The sequence below is a fragment of the Cyprinus carpio genome, chromosome A17 (genome assembly GCF_018340385.1).
Source record: "Cyprinus carpio isolate SPL01 chromosome A17, ASM1834038v1, whole genome shotgun sequence".
Taxonomy (NCBI): Eukaryota; Metazoa; Chordata; class Actinopteri; order Cypriniformes; family Cyprinidae; genus Cyprinus; species Cyprinus carpio.
This window is the reverse complement of record NC_056588.1, coordinates 12,672,091-12,690,902: the sequence shown is the minus strand read 5'-3', so window position 1 is coordinate 12,690,902 and position 18,812 is coordinate 12,672,091. Positions and strand designations below refer to the sequence as shown.

At 36.2% G+C, this 18,812-nt stretch overlaps 1 protein-coding gene across 7 annotated transcripts in view; it reads right to left on the bottom strand.

Annotated features, from left to right (window-relative positions):
- Positions 1–8,491: 8,491 nt before the first annotated feature.
- The window catches only part of LOC109060580 (protein quaking-A-like), a 69,853-nt gene continuing 59,532 nt past the window's right edge, over positions 8,492–18,812 (bottom strand). Inside the window, exons 6-8 of one of the 7 annotated variants that reach the window (XM_042774150.1) lie at positions 17,994–18,392; positions 14,895–14,969; positions 8,492–9,252 (exon numbers count right to left, since the gene is read on the bottom strand). In XM_042774150.1, coding sequence (XP_042630084.1) covers positions 9,230–9,252; positions 14,895–14,969; positions 17,994–18,392 — 497 coding nt within the window. In that variant the 3' untranslated portion in view covers positions 8,492–9,229. Of the gene's footprint in view, positions 9,253–10,340; positions 13,887–14,894; positions 14,970–17,993; positions 18,417–18,812 lie in introns of those variants that run through there. The other 6 variants (XM_042774147.1, XM_019077745.2, XM_019077743.2 and 3 more) reach the window with 6 other exon arrangements.

Here is an 18,812-nt window from a genome sequence, read left to right as displayed (position 1 = left end):
CTGTATTCCTATGTTTTTAACGCATATGTGTGAGATCAGTTAAAAGATTTTTAAAAAGAAACTAATTCAATTTTATTTCTCACTGGATGTTTATTAACAACTGCATTTGGTAAACAAAATTACTCTCTTTAATTTTCTAAATGTACAAACGCATTGTCTGTATCTGCACTATGAGAACGGAGCCATACTAGACAACTTGTTGTTCGTGTGTGGTTTCAGTAACTCAGAGACAGAGGTGTGAGCTGTGTGTATGAGGTATGAGGTCAAGTTCTGCGTTCCTGGATTGGGCTGGACTGAACTCACTGGTGTCTACTGTGAAAAGACTTTCCAGCTTTATGGACGTCGCCATCTGTTAATTTTAATTACTTTAATAGCTGTTGCTATGGTCACGGGCGATTTTCACGAATATTGCAAGAATAAAAAGGGCTTGACGATTATTCATTACTTTTTTATCTATTTTTTTTTTATATTATTTTAGAAAACAATTATAAAATCGCTTTTAGTTTTTCCACAGTGAAAACTTTATTTTTAAATGCTTATAAATGGTAAAAATGTTCTTTTGTTTCTGAACATTTTTCTTGAAATGCTGAGCATGCTAAAGCCAGTGGAAACACATCTGGTGCATTTTAAATGTCATTCTCTTCAAATGGAAAATGTCAAATCCTACAGTGCTGTAAAAACACTTTTTAGGTCTTCCATTTAAGACAACAATACCATTCTGGAATTTACCTATGTGTCTATAGTATCTACCTTATTTTTAACTTAAGAATGGGGCTTCCATTTTAGCTTGAATCTGCAAGGCTTCCGATGTCATCCGCTTCCAGTTATTTTATTTTCCACTTATTCCAGTTAACATTAAGTTATGCTGCTTGTTATTGCAAAGTAATATTTGTTATGCTATATATATATATATATATATATATATATATATATATATATATATATATATATATATATATAATTAAATTAAAAATTTAATTTATTTATATATATATATATATATATATATTATACTTATTATCTTAATCATAAATACAATGTACCACAAATAGCCTAGTTTTTACCAAATTTACTATATTTCTAGTTATTTACATGTAGACTGTAATCAGGGCAGATGCCATTTTGCATTTTACCTGAATGAAATAAGGGATAGATTTACAGTTTACAATGGCATGCGCTGTATAAAAGTCCTAGATTACATACAGTGTTCACAGCACACAACATTCAAAACTTAAGTCTTGAAGTTTTTTGGAATGTTTTTTATCAGCTGAACAGTTGGTAATTTGTTAAACAACAGTACACACTGTTCTTCTAACCCTCTCAGCCTAGTTTTCATTGCTGTCAAAAATTAAACATGACACTTCCCTGACTAATGTCTATAGTGGCTAATGAATCCCAAGTCTCACATATGCACTATAATAAACAAAGTTAAGTACAAAATAAGTACTGCATGTACTCTCATGAGGAGAAAAGTTCACCTGTCCAGTACTGACTGCACTGACTGTGCCAAATTTTGTACCAGGAAGGATATGATGTGATGTTTCTAGCAAATATCAGTCATTATCACTCTTGCAAGTTTGTCAAATTAGATGTGCTAGGAGCTGAATGTGTGCATGTTTAATGATGTAGCTGACCATAGCACAGTGAGCCCTCTCAGCTTGTCTTCTGACCATCAAATCTAGAATCTACTCCATTACTACTGCCGTGCTGTGCTCCTGTCTCAGGGCCTCATTTAACTGATTGATACAAGGATGCAGACGAGGGCTATTTCGCACACAAAAAAATGACCATGACCATTTTAGCTCTGTATTTTGGCATTTAAGTGAAGCTGTGAATGTGGAGGGCTGCAGAGTGACAGCTGCAACAGAAAGACAAACAGAGTCAGTCTGAGTCCTCAGGCTAAAATGACTCAGTGCACCCGCTGCTTTTATACTGTTTCACAGAGCCATTAAAACCTGCAGTTCTACTGGACTCAAAGGGAGAGGAAAGATGGAAAGAGACAAAGACAGAAAGAAAAGAAAAGAAAAGCAGGCCAGCGGGAAGAATCGGGGAAGAAAGGGAGGAAGAGAGAGAGAAAAAGCTGCTGTGTCTGACAAGAACCGACATATACAAGCCCCTCCGTGACTTCAGTGCTTGACTGGAATAACCCTTACCTTCAGCACACAGGCATGATAGGACTCTTACTCTCTCTCTCTACACACATACACATGCACACACACACTGTGCCTCAGGCCGGACTGGGTCAGATTCTTGGATAGACCGTCTCTCTCTTATATAAATTCTGACTCAGTTTGTTTGAGGTAGACGGGGATTTCTCTGTGTTTCAAAAGGTCAAGTGGAAAATAAAACAAAGGCAGTAGTATTCATGGATGCCTCACTGTAGTTATGTAATAATGCAGTCAAATGAAGTCACAGAGCAACAATTCTTGAACCAAAACTAACTGATGACATCAGAACAGTGTTCTGCAGAATTTTACAGTAATTCTGACCTGATGTCAGCTCCCCATTATTGAGGCCTGTTCATAAGGATGACATCTATAACAATAACTGGTGTCCATACCAACGGATGATAATGTTCTGTTCATTATAACCATGCACTGCATTTGTTGTCTGCATGCTTTAAATGTTTAAGCTCTTACCAAACCATCGTCACACTAAACTTAGCATGGAAATTGCATAATTAAACTTATAATACATCCAAAATGTAAACATATACAATCTAATCCACTACAATCCTGCAGATTTTACGTTTGCATTTTTTTTTCAGCCAAGAGGTCACGCCATGACAAAACAACATTTCTGAAAGTGCTTAAAAAAATATTGTTTCTTGTGTGGACTTATTCTCATTATTAAAACATTAAAGGTATAATTGTAATGATCATTCTTGGTGTTAGGCCTTAAATAAAAACATTTTGTTAACAAATAAAAATACAAACTAAATTAAAAGTTTGTTTTTACAAAGCTCATCGTCCTGAAAAGCAAGGTGTGCCCTGATTGGCCAGCTATCCAGTGCATTGTGATTGGCCGAATACCTCAAGCATGTGACGGAAATGTTTCGCCCCTTACTATACTGTGATAATGTGTCCCTGTGCAATGAGACAAAAACAATAAAACCCATTATAAACGAGGCATTTGATGCATCCAGTGGGGACATAATTACTGATTATAATGACTTATACTGTCTTTTTAAGCGTTGTGCCACGTAAACATAAAACCATTTGTGATCAGAGAAATGACACACAATAAGCGCTACTCTACACTGCTCAAAACTCGCGTTTGAATATTCAGTGGTAAATTCTTTAAATATGAAAACATACTTACAGGCTGTGAGTCAGAAGCGCCGGCATTGTAGGCTACTCTCCCAGGTTCAGGAACAGTCCTCCGTAAAATGCACTGCACACATCTGAATATTTGGGTTGAACTGTTCTGGAACAGTGTTGGACATACAACTTAACCACTGATTTCTAGTTGCGTCCTCTTTTGGAAGGCCAAAGAAAGTATTTTTGCTTTCACAATGAAACCCAGCGTCTCCATGACATGGCGGCGGTGGCAGCAACAATACTACAGCTTGAATCGTCCCAATGTGCAGTGAGTCAGAGAACTTACCAGTGTCCAATTTCGTGTACATGATCTACTGATTCAAGAGCTCGGGAGCCAGGGAGCTGATTGAAACGCACCAAAATTATGCCTTCTTTCTTTGTGTAAACATTTGGGCAGTGTTATGCAAATCTTCCCACACAGTGACGTATGTGGGGGCATGTTTAAATGAGGTGTTTTAGGAGGCGTGGACGAGTCTTAACTTTTAAATAGAATATTCCTTTGGGTTTGAGACTTTAATCTTTGCAACTTTAGGGATTTTATCTAGTCACAAACAGCTTGTAACACTCCAAAGAGAAAAGAAAACTTGAAATCACATCATATGACCCCTTTAAAATGAAATCGGCCACAAATGAATTTGAGATTTTTTTGACATGCCAAACTAAATCTAATATAAGATAAATAAACTGAAACTAATAAAACAAACTGAAATTAATAAAATTGACAGTGGCATAGACCTTAGGGTTTCACATTTTATTTCTAACAGGAAGGGAAACGAGGCTGTGAGAAAAAGAAATACAGAGTGTTCAATGGATGTACTGTTGTTTATCAGCTTACCGATTGTTCAGTTGAACAAAAAGACAAAAAAAACTCTACAAAACATTTATTAATTGTGAAAATGATATGATATACGACCTTTATATGGCACATGCCATTGTAAAGACTGTAAGTGTGTGTCTCTCACACCCTTTTTTCACCCGTTTTAAATTATGGCATCTAACCTGACTAAGGTCTATACTGCAAAAACAAAAACTAAATTTAGTCATCACAAATTCACTTAAAAGTAAGGCTCTGATTCCTTCTGGAGTAGACTGTCATTAGGATTTCACAATGTCCTTTACAATCAATTTAAATTGTGATGTCACAAAGTCCTCCTGAAATTAAATTTAGTGGGGAAAAATCCTTTATCTGTGTCATTATTTCCCCATCATCCTTCCTCACTATCTCAGTGCTTACTATCATGTGGAGGATGTGAGGCATAAATTTGATAATTAACTGGATGGCTTTCGTGCTGTTTGCTTTGTGTAGGTCACGGGTGGCTCACCTGTGGAGAGTAGCATGTAATCTGGACTGAAGCGCTACAGTGATTCTGGCTGAGAAATAGATGTGCCTGTCACATCGAATTAAATTTTCGAAAAGCTGGTCTGGACCTTGATGAAAAGAGATGCTTCTCTACACCAGAAAACAGAAAGAGAGCGAGGGAGGTGGAGTATTGAAAAAGAACGAGGGAAAGAGACAAGGTATGAAGGACAAACGCAAAGCGATATCAACAGTCTAAACAACAGCCTCACAGGTGTGAACCACTCTGCCTTATAAATGCTATTAGTAGTCTTTTATCTGACTCGACAGCACACTAAATGCAGGGCCGCTCCCTCTGGAGTAATTGGGCGGATGAATGTCTTTGCTCAAGGGCACAGTGGTGATAGTGGATCTGTGTAATTCTCCAGTTCAGTGTCATCTTGGTTTAAAACCATGAGCTTGTGGGTGTCAAGGCTTTCTTTAAAACCATTACACACTTTCAAAAATAAAGGTTCCAAAAGGGGGTTTCATAGTTATACAATATAAACCATTTTCATATTCTGCGGGGTCTTTTTAAAAAACAATTCAACATGTATCCAAAATGTAAAAAAAAAAAAAAAAAAAAAAAAAAACTTTTTTTTTTCCTTCATGGAACTATTGATGGCAATATAAGAACCTTTATTTGAAATACAGTATTAACTTTAAAATGTATTACCAGTATTACATGTGTCAGTGGAGAATGGCATGTGCCGATGAATTGTGTCAGCTTTGACATTGTTGCAGAACATGTCACTGTATGTTGCGGCAGTGGCGCTGCTGCTTTCAGATGGAGTAATGTAGACTGTGTAACACACACACTATATTTAATTGCAGAACTAGATTTAATTGATGATAAGTTTCTGTGAAATGTGACCCCTTTAAATCAACGTGTACCTGTGTATTCTGCATACCAAAACTTGACACAGCTCGAGCCAGGACGACTGAGTTGCTTGCAAATGACTCGAACCGCTTCAATTTAATGAGTCAGTGAAATAGATTCTCATCGAGCACGTTCGTTAGTTGGCTCTTTGACTTCACGACTTCTGCACTGAATCGCGAATCATTTTTAGTAATGTTCGATTCGAAGACGGGGCATAGAGGAGAAACAATAATGTACATTATGTGGAAAATAATGTGTTTTTTGAACCTTAAACCACATAAACACATTTCATTACACCAAATACACAAAATAATGTTCTATTTAGCAGCATCATATAACTCTTTTAACAGGCAGAAATATTCTTACAAAACAAATGTGATATTCACGTGGCACAATGCAAGCAGAATTTATTCTTAATACAACTTGGAAAAAGCACTTGTTTAACTTTAAATGTATACGCAGCATGATTTGATAAAAAGAATAAGCAATGCTATCATTTTATTATTTTAATGTTATTTTAAAAACAGTTATTTTGAAGACACTGGTCTTTCCCATTCAATCATACTTACACAGAAAACAGCTGTCTGGCATCTTGCGCCATGAATGCTACATTTTTAGGTTGCCATTTTACTCCATCTAGGCCTTTTTTTTCAAACAGCAGAGCTTGTACTGTATGAATGGTCCCTTTGAACATCCATAAGACCTTGTCTGCCCTCTGGGAACACTTTTCTCTCTCCCGCGCTCTCTGTGCAGAAGAATCTTTGACTAGAGAGATTAATCTAAGATAGAGGAGCATAGAGTTTAATGTTTACACCCACCAAGCAGATTAATTAGAGGAATTGAGGGAGCACACAGTCAGGGACAAAAATGCTCATTTATCATGAAGCGAAATGATGAAGAGCAGATTAGAAGGAGAAAGAGAGAGGCACAGATGTTAATGCTCTACAGAGAGGAAGCCAACATGGTGTTTATTGTAGAAAATCATTACAGGCTTCTCACCCTCTGAAAATGAACACCACTCGGACACAGAAAAATAACATCTATTTCTGACCGTTTGTAATTCACTTCTTCCTGTGTGAGAAAATTTGGCTTTTAGTAGCCTACTTTGAAACATCCCATAACAGCCAGTTCTTGTGTCAATCATTCAGCCATATTCTTCACTAAACTAAATGGCGGCATGTCAGTGATCATACTCCAAGTCTACTAACTTTAAATGCTATTTGAACAGCAATATGAAAAAACAACATTTCTATATACTGTTTGATTAATATTACCAGTTGTGTGTGTACATATAGGCTTATAGATAAAGGCTTCTGATGAATCAAATTAATACATTCCATGTGTAAATCCCCTTATTTTACCCTGGTATTGGTTATAAAAGCAGCAAGAAGAATCAGGACATGGAGCAAATTTATTAAACAAAAAAAGAAAGAAAATAAGAACAATGAAAATTAACTCACCTGTATGTTTTGACATTTCTTTTTGTCCATACATTGAGAAATCAGAATCAGAAATATCAGATCAGTGTTATTTTAGCCATAATTATAAACTATTGTCGTATTAATTAATATTCTGAATGAATTTTTACTTTTAATTACTATTTTAATGTGCTTTTGAAATTGTTTATGTTTTTCAATATTTCTATTTAGCTTTTATATATTCATTTCAGATTCAGTAAATATTTTATTTCAGTTAGTTGCAAATGCAATATTTTTTTCCCATTTAAAATTGTCATTGAGTATTTATATTTTATTTTAGCTTTAATTTAATACATTTATAATTATTATTTTTAGTTTTAATTAACAATAACAACACTCTCAAAAGACTGATGCAGCATTCTCACAGCCAGACCCCAATTTGGAATAAACAAGGTTAAATGGTATCTGTAATTATTTTTGATATTTTGATAATGACTAATTCTGACTGACTATGAGGTGATCAATACATAAATGAAAATGCAAATGACAGCAAAAGCAATAGTATGTTCTTTCTCTCAATAGACAGGATTTGGAACGATAGAAAGTTCTTCCACACCAGCTGGTCATTGAAACTTGAAGCACAAGACACTATTCATCAACTTCCACAAGATGCCAAAAACACATAGAACGGAGCATCTCTCTCTCCTTCACACACAGAAATACACACACACACCACACACAGCTGTGTCCTGATGAATGCTCCTGATTTATTCTGCAGGAACTGGGAACATTTGTTACTTGCGACACCCCTCCTCTCTTCCTTGCTTTGATAAAGCTGCCAGCTGCTCCAGTTATAAACACTCTTTTGATTTCTCGACTTCTGCTGGCCAAAACTGACTTCCGCCTCAAAAAATTCTCGGTGAGAGCAAGAGAAAAATGGGGTGCCTGAGCCAAGACTAGCCATGAGGCGATGGACTGAGACATACAATACTTTGAGTAAGAAAGATCCAATCTAAACTTGATTTATTGATCCACAGACTTCCTTTTTTGAGCATTAATGTGCTGTTACAGCAGGACAGATCAGGGGTAATACTGTTACTGCCATTAAATTCTCTAGGGAGATGTATTAGGCCTACGTCAGGTAGATAAACCCAAAAGGCGCAAGTGTTGTGACAAAAACATCTGATATTTAGTATATCCACACACACACACACACATATATATATATATATAATAATAGAGAATCTCAAGATTGCATTTCAGTCTTGTTGGTTTCAGTGAACGCATCGAGTTCATAACGCCATTCATCAGCTTCTGGCCTACAGAATCGGCTTCATTTTACACCAGTAAATAAATACAGACTCGATTCTCCATCTAAGTCAAACCTGTGACATTTAGACTTGCTGCCATTTCTTTAATGGAATGTAACTTACCTAAGCACAAGGCCACGAATTCAAACTGCAGAGAGTTGATCTGATGTCCTCAGTGAAAAATGGTCTAAAAACAATCTCAGCTTACAGTGATCCAAACAGCAGCATAATGAAAACACTGCCCTTTATTGCACACATTACAAAGCTCCTTCGAAATCATTTTGCCATGAATAACAGGTCCTCTTCACACTTTTTCATACACAATATTAAAACTATAAGAAAAGTGATCATTTCAAATAATTTAAAACATTATTAATATATACAATATTGTACATAACATATATTTATAAATATAAAAAATATATATAAACAAACATTTATATTTATAATTTTATAATACATGTATATTTATAATTAAAATATATATAATAATATTTAACACAATTATATAATAAAACCACCTTTGGAGGTTTTGGAAACAATGGTGGTGCTGACAACTTTGCACAAACCTGTGAGTTTTGTGGGACATTTCAGCAACAAGGTCTCTTTAAAAAAAAAAAAAGAAAGAAAAAAAAAATCCAAAGAAAACACTCTTGCTGTTAAGCATTTTATTCATTAGGTTTTACTGCTAACAGTTCATTGAGAAAAGGGCTAAAGCGCTCCACACATAAGCTATTGGACCAAATGCTTTTATAAACCACAAACAATTGATGATTTATTTAAATAATTACTCAATGACTTGGATGCTGGTGATTGTGACCTGTTAGGAAACATTGCCTGAGGACATTTTTGCTTGAGAAACCTTCCCTTTATTAATATAATATTAAGGCTTTGTTCATTGCTCTTCAAAAAGAAGAATACAACTTCAGTGTCAACATATAACGCACGTTTTCCATTCTGTAGCTTCATTCAGTGGGATAAAGATGGTCTAAAAACAAAAACAAAAACAAAAACAAAACACTTTATTTGTGCAGTTGCAATGCATTTCAAATTAGTGAAAAACTTTAGGATTAGGACAAAAAAAAATTCACATTAATACACATTGTGCTTGGGTTGTTTACATAACATTTCCCCCACAGAAAATATTGCAAAAATAAAATTCACTTATCCTAAATGTCTCATACAGTGAGGAACCTGCCTTTAGTCTCCACGGCAACAACACTCAAGCAGTTCCTACAAGGGCAGACTAGTTTGTTAGTACTTTTGTCCACTTAAATGCTTTGAAAGCAAACAGTGCAGCCCTTGCAGACACCTCATCTCTCCGCTGCCTCTGCAGGTCAAACAACCTTCAAAAACTCCACATGACCCACTACATATGAAGTCTGATGGCTGAACGAAGGAGCAGACCCGAGATCATATACACCAGTGAATTTTGGGCAGGATGGGCATTCATTTGCACTGATACGCTAAAACAAAATACTTCCAATGGTGGCAGTAAATGCATTGATTCCTGAGGCTCACGAGGTTATTACTGGATTTTAAAAAGCAAAAGCAATGTTTAGAGCCTATTCAAGGGGGGAAAAATGTATACAAGGAATTGGACTAAATATTTCCAGTTATCATCAGGTTGTGTAACAAAAAGAGTTGTGCTTTAACTCTATAGAGATCTAACTCCCAATTACATCCAGTTCTAGAGAAAGCAGCGTTTTTTCCAAACAAAACAAAAAGGAAACACCAGTAGCACCATTAAACTGTGTGAACAGTGAGGCAGACAAGGCATGGCAGCACACGCTTGGGTAGATTTCTACAGCGACAAAGATGAAAGTGCAGGAGCGGAGTGAAGGACGGACTGCCTCGTGCACATTTACCTGTTAGACTGCATGGAAATGTGTGTGTGTGTGTGTGTGTGTGTGTGTGTGAGAGAGACCTGCAAATGTGTATGGACCTCTGAAAAATGCATCTGTTTGAGTGTGTGTGTATCTGTGAGAAACACCAGATTTAATCGTGTTAGTCTGTGAACCAGACCAAGGTAGTAATTCATTAAACTGGTTAAAAAAAGATCACAACACAAAATAATATCAGCAAAGTTAGTAAAATTCTTACTAAGAATGTTTATTAAAATAAATGCCAAGGAGGTTAATAAGAAAAAAATAACAGCAAACACCATAAAAACTAAATGCAAGCATGTAAAAATACCTATGACAAGAAGAACTAATAAGTTGCTAATGAGTTAAACAAGCTAAAGAATCAGCAAAAAACAAACAAAAAAAAAAACTGTAGGAAAAGGCAACGCTCCCAATGAGAGACAGATCTGAGTAAAGATTGGGCTGAGAGGGAGGGCGGAGGAGAGAGGACATGAAAAAAAAGGTGTAGTGGGTTTCATCACAAAAGGAGATCAGAAAAAAAAAGACTTGTACATAGAAAATGAAGTTAGAAAAATACATTAGAAACCTGTAACAATGGCTGTAATTTACATTATTACACATGTAGTAGGCAGGCAGAAGAGAACAAGATTTCTCCATACACCTGAAAGACTAAACCCAACTCCAAAACATTAACAGCACGTAGTAACATGGCAGAGGGGATTCGTTTAATACTGTCCATTTGCTCTGTAGTCGTCTTTACTCCTCTCTAATATTGCATTTCATTATTTCAATGTTTAAAAAACATGTATTTAACACTGAGAAGAGGAAAAAACAAAGACATTGACCTTTTTTTGTAACAAAAGTGATGAACAAGACTACATTAGAGACTGCCAGGGTTACAGGACACAAAGCTGAATGTAATCTTATTCAATGTGATGAACACCTCTGGTTGTTTCAACGACAGAAAACTGCTCGGGGTGGATCTGATCTTTAGTGTGATTTGATACTGTGGCTCTTCAGGTTTGGCACTGATGAATATCCCAGTGTTCTTCCTCTCAGTAATACTTTAAGTAAATGCTATATTTTCCCTCTCCACACATTACTTTCTCCTTTAAGATCAGTGCACTGTAAAGCTACATCTATCCTTTGTGAAACACCAAAAAGGCTTTTCCAAAGTACGTGGAATACGTTTTCCCTCTTCCCTTCTTTCTTCCAGTCTTTTAAAACAAAAAGCAAAAACACTTCCTCGGCATAAAATAATGTATGTTTTGGCAAATATGATCGAACGCTTCCAGTTTGCAAATCTTGAAACAAGAGGAGGTTTCAGGTGAAGTCCAATTGATTGAGTTCTTTTTGAAATCTCTCTTCTAAAACACCTGGCAGACTTCCACATCATGATTGGCAGTTGTTCTTGACAAAAATCACAGTAAACCAAATACATAGACAGCATTGCTGATTTTGTCCTCATAATATAAGAATAATAATTCAGGTAAATAAAGAGAAAATACACACTTTGTTCAAATGGGGATTAAAGGAAAAACAACAAGACTTCAACTCAATTTTGGGAAGACGAATCATGGCACATAGTTAGCTGGTCAAATGACTGCTATTCCTTTGCATAGAATAGATTCAGTGGCACCACACTGCAACAGCCTCGTGGTTTAACTCTTGGGGTGCTTCCTCTTCACAAACCCTCCCTCGCTCTGCGCTATCCTAGTTGGTGCTGGATATTATTGAACAGAAAGTAACACTCGGAAAAAGAAACGACCATCAGTAAGGCACTTATCTCTCTAATTGTACTCTTCTCCTCTCACGTCATTCCCCTAACATTCCAAGGTTTGACTATTTTGGTCTGTTTTTTTTCCCCCCCTGGCCAATAGCATCCAAAGTCACACAACATTTCTTTACCGCCTTTCGCTGTACTATTCTACAACCGTTTTTATATAATTTTTTTTTGTATTATGTTTCATATTTTGTAACTGCAAGTTAAGTATAAAAAGCTAAAATTGCCAAAAATATATATTTCTTCTCCAGCACCCTGTAAAAGTATGTAATTTTGATCTTTCAGTATTTTAATATGCAATGACATATCTACATTTGTATACATTTTATATATATCATGTATGTATAAAGCAATTTGAACAGGCAGACATGGCTTTCACATCCTATTTTTTTTTTTTTTTTTTGAGAGGGTGTATAGAAATGAGAGTGGGCTCAGTAGCTGGGGGTGTGCAGGACACATTGTGGATGGGCTATTTAATAAGGGTCTTTGAAACAAATCTAAACTCAGTCGTGTACCCCACTCGTACATTTCAATTCATGAAGGCAAGAACACCTGCATTTAGTTTCAGCTCAGTTGAATTAATTTTTGGAAGGTGGGACGGGGGAGAGAAAATTAGAATAAAATAAAATAAAAAAAAAGAAGAAATTTAGAAAAATCAAACAAAAAGAAAACTGCAACTCCTCCCCCATTCTGTCTACCTCATTCATCTTCCTTAGTGTTCATTGCTTTTATTCATCCTCAAGGAAATTAGCGTCTTGTGGGACAATTAATCACCATTTCATCCATCTTTTGATTTGCTATTATAACAAACAGATATAGGCATGACATCAAACCTTTTCAAACTCTAGACTAAAATGACAGAACCCTTGGCGGTTAGATACACACACACATATGAAATTCATTAAATGGAAACCCTTTGGCTAAATGCGCACACAATATATATATTTTTTTTGTCTTTAATCTCACAGCTCATTCAAAGAAAGAATTGTAGAAAGTTCAGGCACTATATGTGGGGAGGGGTTGAGAGTTTTTAGGATGGCATAGTTCAGTAAACTGATTCCGGTTCATATCCCAGCTGTCCAACCCTGAATATCCTGAAGACTCCAAAAACACTTCACCCCAATCTCTTGCCCTGCCTGACTCTGCCTACTGCCCCCTAATAAGCTGGCACAGATTCTGCAATAAGCAGCACGTATAAACCTGCAAGTATTGCCAAATGCTAATAAGATACATGGAAACATAAACAAAACAGGGAGAAGTAACAGAAAGAAATCAAAACAAGCTTTGTGCAGTCTGTCATTGTAGCCATGCTCTAAGTCAGCTGGACAGGCACACCCAGAATGTGTCAGCACAGTAAAACTCATCAACTGAAAGACACAGGATTACATCAGAGAAGGACAGGAAATACACAGGTTGGTGTGAGTGCAGATTTCTTTCCTTCTTTTTCTTTTGCTGATTTATAGTGAGTTTAAATAGGTAGGGTAGCGTATAGACATAATCGGGATGCTGATGCACCGTTTAGCGTTATGACTGATTTCTTTCTCTCTCTTTTTTTTTTTTACATTTATTTTGAGTATAAATGCATTTAAGGGCTGAATTAGCAGAAGACGCTTCTTTATTGCTTTTAAACTTCAGTGCAGATTTTCGGGTAATGCAACATCACTGTTAACATTCACCCAGCCATTTGAGATTTAAAAAGAAAAAGAAAGAAATAAAAATAATAATAAAAAAATAATAAAAAAAATAAAGAGTATCATCGTTGTTATCGCTACACAATGTGTTGGTATGGAGGGTTGTTGTGTTTTATGTTGGTTTATGTTAGGATCACTGCTCGGACAGGTGCCTCTCTCTCTGTGTCCACCAGGCTAGCAAAAGGCAATTACCAGTTAATCTGATCAGCAGGCAGGCTCGGGCGGCTCATCATTGGGTGAAGAGTTCAGAGTTCAGAGGTCATTTGTTAGTTGCCGGTGGCGGCTAGGTGGTTAGGAACAAAAATGAAAACAACAAAAAGGAAAAAAAAAAGAAAAAAAAAAAAGGTAGAAAAGATTAGTTAGCAAGAAGAGACTGGAATGACATCATTTTAAAAGCAAAATGAATGCAATCTTTGTTTAACCCCCAATTCCATGGCCAAGAGACAAACACAGGCTAAACCTGGTTATGATCATGACACAATAACATCATGATCAGTTCAATCAGAACGTTATTACATGTAATTAAAGCGCTAAAATGCCCCATGTTCCCACAAACAAAAGCAGAGAGGTATCACGTAGACAAACGAGAAAAACATACAAACAAAAACTAGTAACATTTTAGTGTCTTGAGTCGAAATGCATGTTACGAACAGTGTAATTAGTTGTGAGGGGGAATCAGAGAGCTAGTGCTACGTAACGCAAATAAACAGATAAAGGTCGCGAAATATCGCTTTGGATTCTTTTTATTTTTCAGTGAACGTATACACAAGTTTCAAAAATACATCTGCTATAAAAAAAATAGTACCTTCAGTATAACTAAAATATAATTGGGTGTGAAATACATTTACATTTAAACAGATGAACAAACAATATCCAATGAGCTTAACCTGAGATTGTAAAAAGTATATATATTGAGGTAATAGCTTTAGTACAAAAGCCAATGGCTTTGCTGGCAATGAAAGCTTATTCTAGTCCCTTTGTATTTCAAAACGATTTACACAAAAAAAAAAAAAAAAAAAAAAGCAACACGCACAAAAAAATTCCAATCTATTTTTTGGATCTAGACATAATTAAGAAATGCACTGATTTATATAAAGCTAAGAAACAAATGCCATTTAATTCAGTTACAGTCTCAAATGTCCGCAAACCTGAGTGTTTCCAGAGGGATTTCATATGTAAACACACTTCCACAGTAAAGATATGCAGTGTATAAACACATGTATGACCCCCGTTAAGAGATAAAGAAACACAAAGAATTTAAAAAAAGGTAGAAGTATCTTATCTAACTAACCTCTGTCTGTGGTCACTATCCTTTGGTAAGGATGGACCCGTGAATCATGTCTCCGCACTTTAGTAGCCATTGCACCTAGATTACAACAGGTCCATAAGGTTAGACATGGTTCAGCCCAGGAGAAAAAACATATGTAAAGCCTGCAGACCACAGCTAGACCACATAACACTGCAGCAGAACTCTAGAAACCAGAGAAATACAGAGCACATCTGATTTTGACCTTTTATTTAAGAGATCCATTCAAAATGATTTTCAATTTGAACCGGCTAGCTGTGAAACAGGCTTTACATGAAATCTCATCTATATTTAAATTTATGCATATAATGTTTTTACTAGGGCTGTCAAATGATTAATCACGATTAATCACATCCAAAATAAAAGTTTTGTTTACATAATATATGTATGTGTACAGGGTATATTTATTATGTATATATAAATACACACACATAATTATATATTTAGAAAATATTTACATGTATATACATTTATATATTTATATTCTTATATTTTATATTATATATAAAATATATTTATATATAAACAACATATTCTTCTTAATATATACATGCATGTGTGTGTATTTATATATACAAAAAAATATACACAGTATACACACATATATTATGTAAACAAAACTTTTATTTTGGATGTGATTAATCGTGATTAATCATTTGACAGCCCTAGTTTCTACATATAATACATATTCACAATATCAACACATCAAGTAGAAAATGTATATTTATATGTATATATATTTATATGTATATATAAATACACACACATATATATAAAAACAAGAGTAATAAATGTATACAAAAAAACAAAACAAAACAGAATTTAATGTATAACTTACAACTTAATCATAGTAATTTGTTTGACAAGATACTAAGATTTGAGACGGGTGGGCAAGGAATCATGGGTAAAAAAATAACAAAACACACACACACACTCTAAAAGGCATGTTTTAAGGGAAAAATTACTAAAGTGGAAGTAGTGTCATATAATAGCAAATTGTAATCAAGTTTTGACACCATGATTATTGTACAGCACCTGGCTCATGCTACCTAAATTTCAGCAAACAGTCTAAAATACAAATGTTCACTGCTCGCAAGAATTCATATGAAATAAGTGGAAAAACTAGAATAGACTGCACATTCTAAGCATGCTGACAATAAAATTAATTAACTTGCAGTATCTCCTTGGTCAATCTCAAATGTAACAGAACAAATAGATTTGAAATAAATGTTGATGGTGGACTAATTATTGGTTCTATAGTGAAGGTCTATTCAACACCAAGATCAAAATTTTTCTATAAATTGTATGCATACGCACACATGAATAAAGATTTTTTTCTTTGTACCAACAGTGCACCTTGGTTATTACACGGTGCTATATATTCAATATATCAAAGCATTAATTTCAATAAAACTTTCATTATCATTATCATCATGTTTACAATACAACCCAACTAATAAAACAAATTTCACTGGTAAGTGAATGTGGTGTGGAATTTCAAGGTTATTTTGCTTTAAAGTGAAAGAAATGTGATGGGTTGCATTTTGAATTAAAGTAAGAGAATTTTGTATATAAACAAAACTGATGTAACATTAAAGTATGTGAATTGCCACAGTTATTTTGTGTTTCGCTCTTGGCATGCACAGACCTTAAGACTGATTGGTCAAGCCATATTTCAGTCTCCCAATCAACAAAAGATTTCAAACTATACAAAAATATACAATACAAAAACAAAATCTGTGTAATCCATTTAACCACAAATGAGGCAAAATGAGTTAAACAACTGAAAGTTGTTACTGGTAGCTGAACCAAATTATTTAACAAACACCTAAGAAGATGGGGCTGTTTTACAATGACAGTCATTTAAACTCTGCATGACTCTGCAGAGCTCCATGTGGGCCTGCCAAGGTGTGACGACTGTACCAAATCACATAATGACATCCTAGAATAGTTGCTAAACACAAATGTTTTTACTCTCCTCTGGAGAAATTTTGGAAGTGCCAATGGTTCCCTCTAACTGTGTGTGTGTATACGCCCACATGCTATGCTGCAACAGCAGATGTCCAACAAATCACTTCTGATTGCACTGAAGCCCAGCGAGCGAGTGAAAGGGAGAGAGTGAGAGAGAACATGGTCTGGTCTGGAGGAGGTTTGATGTTGGATCGATACTGTAAGTAAATAAAAGGCTGCTAAGCTTGTGATATTTAAGTTTAAAAGTGGAAACGCTGCACTGTCAGAACAGTGGAAGACACAAACATGCCAACTGTACAACATCTAGTGAACTAAACTCAGAAATCCCTCCATCGAATTGAGCACTAACCAAAGCTATTCAAGCAAAACATTCGACTGCTGGTACACATGACTTCTTGCTATTGATCGCCATCTCTACTTACTTGATTTCTAAATGTTAACATTTCTTTGATGAAAAGTGTCGAGTCAGTAAAAGATAATGTCGTGGTTATTATCGATCTTCTTCACGAGTGTTTGCAGAAGCCTCACTAGGCAGGGGAGTATGGACAATTCTCTCTGAATAGGGTCGAGAACTAAAGTTCACAAGGGTAAAAATAAGACAATTGGATACAGTGAGAATAGTGGAAGAATTTAATGAACATCCCCAATGGGACTCTGGGCTCTATCTCTCTCTGTGCCGCTCGCCACTGGTACCAAGGCCTGCTACAGACGGGAAGAGAGAAATGATTTCAAAAGCCAGAAGAAATCTGAGGGGATCCACCAGTAGCCTGTCTGACAGAGCCTCCAGCGAGAGAGAGAAAGAGAGAGAGAGAGAGAAAGGAGGGAGAAAAAAAAGAAGATGTGTGCAAGCAAGCATGCCGCCACTGTCTGCGAGAGTGAGTGTGTGCATGTGTCTTGAGAAAAGAGTTCTTACACAGCAGCAGCAAAAAAAAAAAAAAAAAAAAAAAAAAACTCAGAGAGATGAATACACTTCGTTTAAGACACAGATAAGTGTTCCCTTTCCCAACCCGTCTCAGTGGCAAATGTTTTTTTTTTTTTTTTTCTTCTATGTAGCGGTCTTTAATCACCTGGGTTACCCAGCCTACTAGCACGAGCTAGTCATTATATATTTACCTTTCAGTGAGTCCTGAACTGGGCCGGATGACGACCCATCGAACATGCCCCCGTAAAACATCCCGACAGTACCCTCTTGTGGGGCACCGAAGAATGAAGTGCCAAGCCCCCACGCCCACTTACCTAGGACTCCACTGTGGTCAATGGGATATTCCAGCAGAGATGTGGGTGCCAAGGCATAAGGGTAGTCGTAGGGCGTGGTGTAGATAATTCCCGCATCTGGCGTTGGGGGCACCAGGGTAGGGGTCCCATTAGGTAGCATGGTGGCCATCTGAGGTTGCCGAATGATGTTCATGATGGGGGTCCCTGCCGGAGTGGGGGGCCTGAGGGCAGAATGGGGGAGGACCTGACCCGCAGGAGCCGCGATCAGACGTGGACCTTGAGCAGCTGCTGCCGCTGCTGCAAGAGAGAACGCAAGGGTGGCTGCCGTAAACAGAAGAGTGAAAGACAGAAAGAGCGATAGGAAGAGAACAAGACACACAGAGAGAAAAGTAATGCGAGAGACAGAGCAATAGGAGGAGGTTGTGTGTGTGTGAAGGTGTATAAAATTTTCAGAGCAGAAGGGGAATATAGAAATGGACAGAAGGCACAAAAACAGTGTGAAAAGCACAGGCAGGGAAAGGAAAACAGAAGTACACGAAAAGAGGGAAAAAGAGGGTGGGGGGAAAAAATAGAGGAAAATTAGTCCATGCAATGGTCAATGAACCACAAATAAATTACACTCTAAAGCAAACTAAAACCCCACAACCAAAATCATTACAGAAATTAATCAAAACTAAAAAAACACAAGGATCAAAACAGAGGCACTAATACACAACA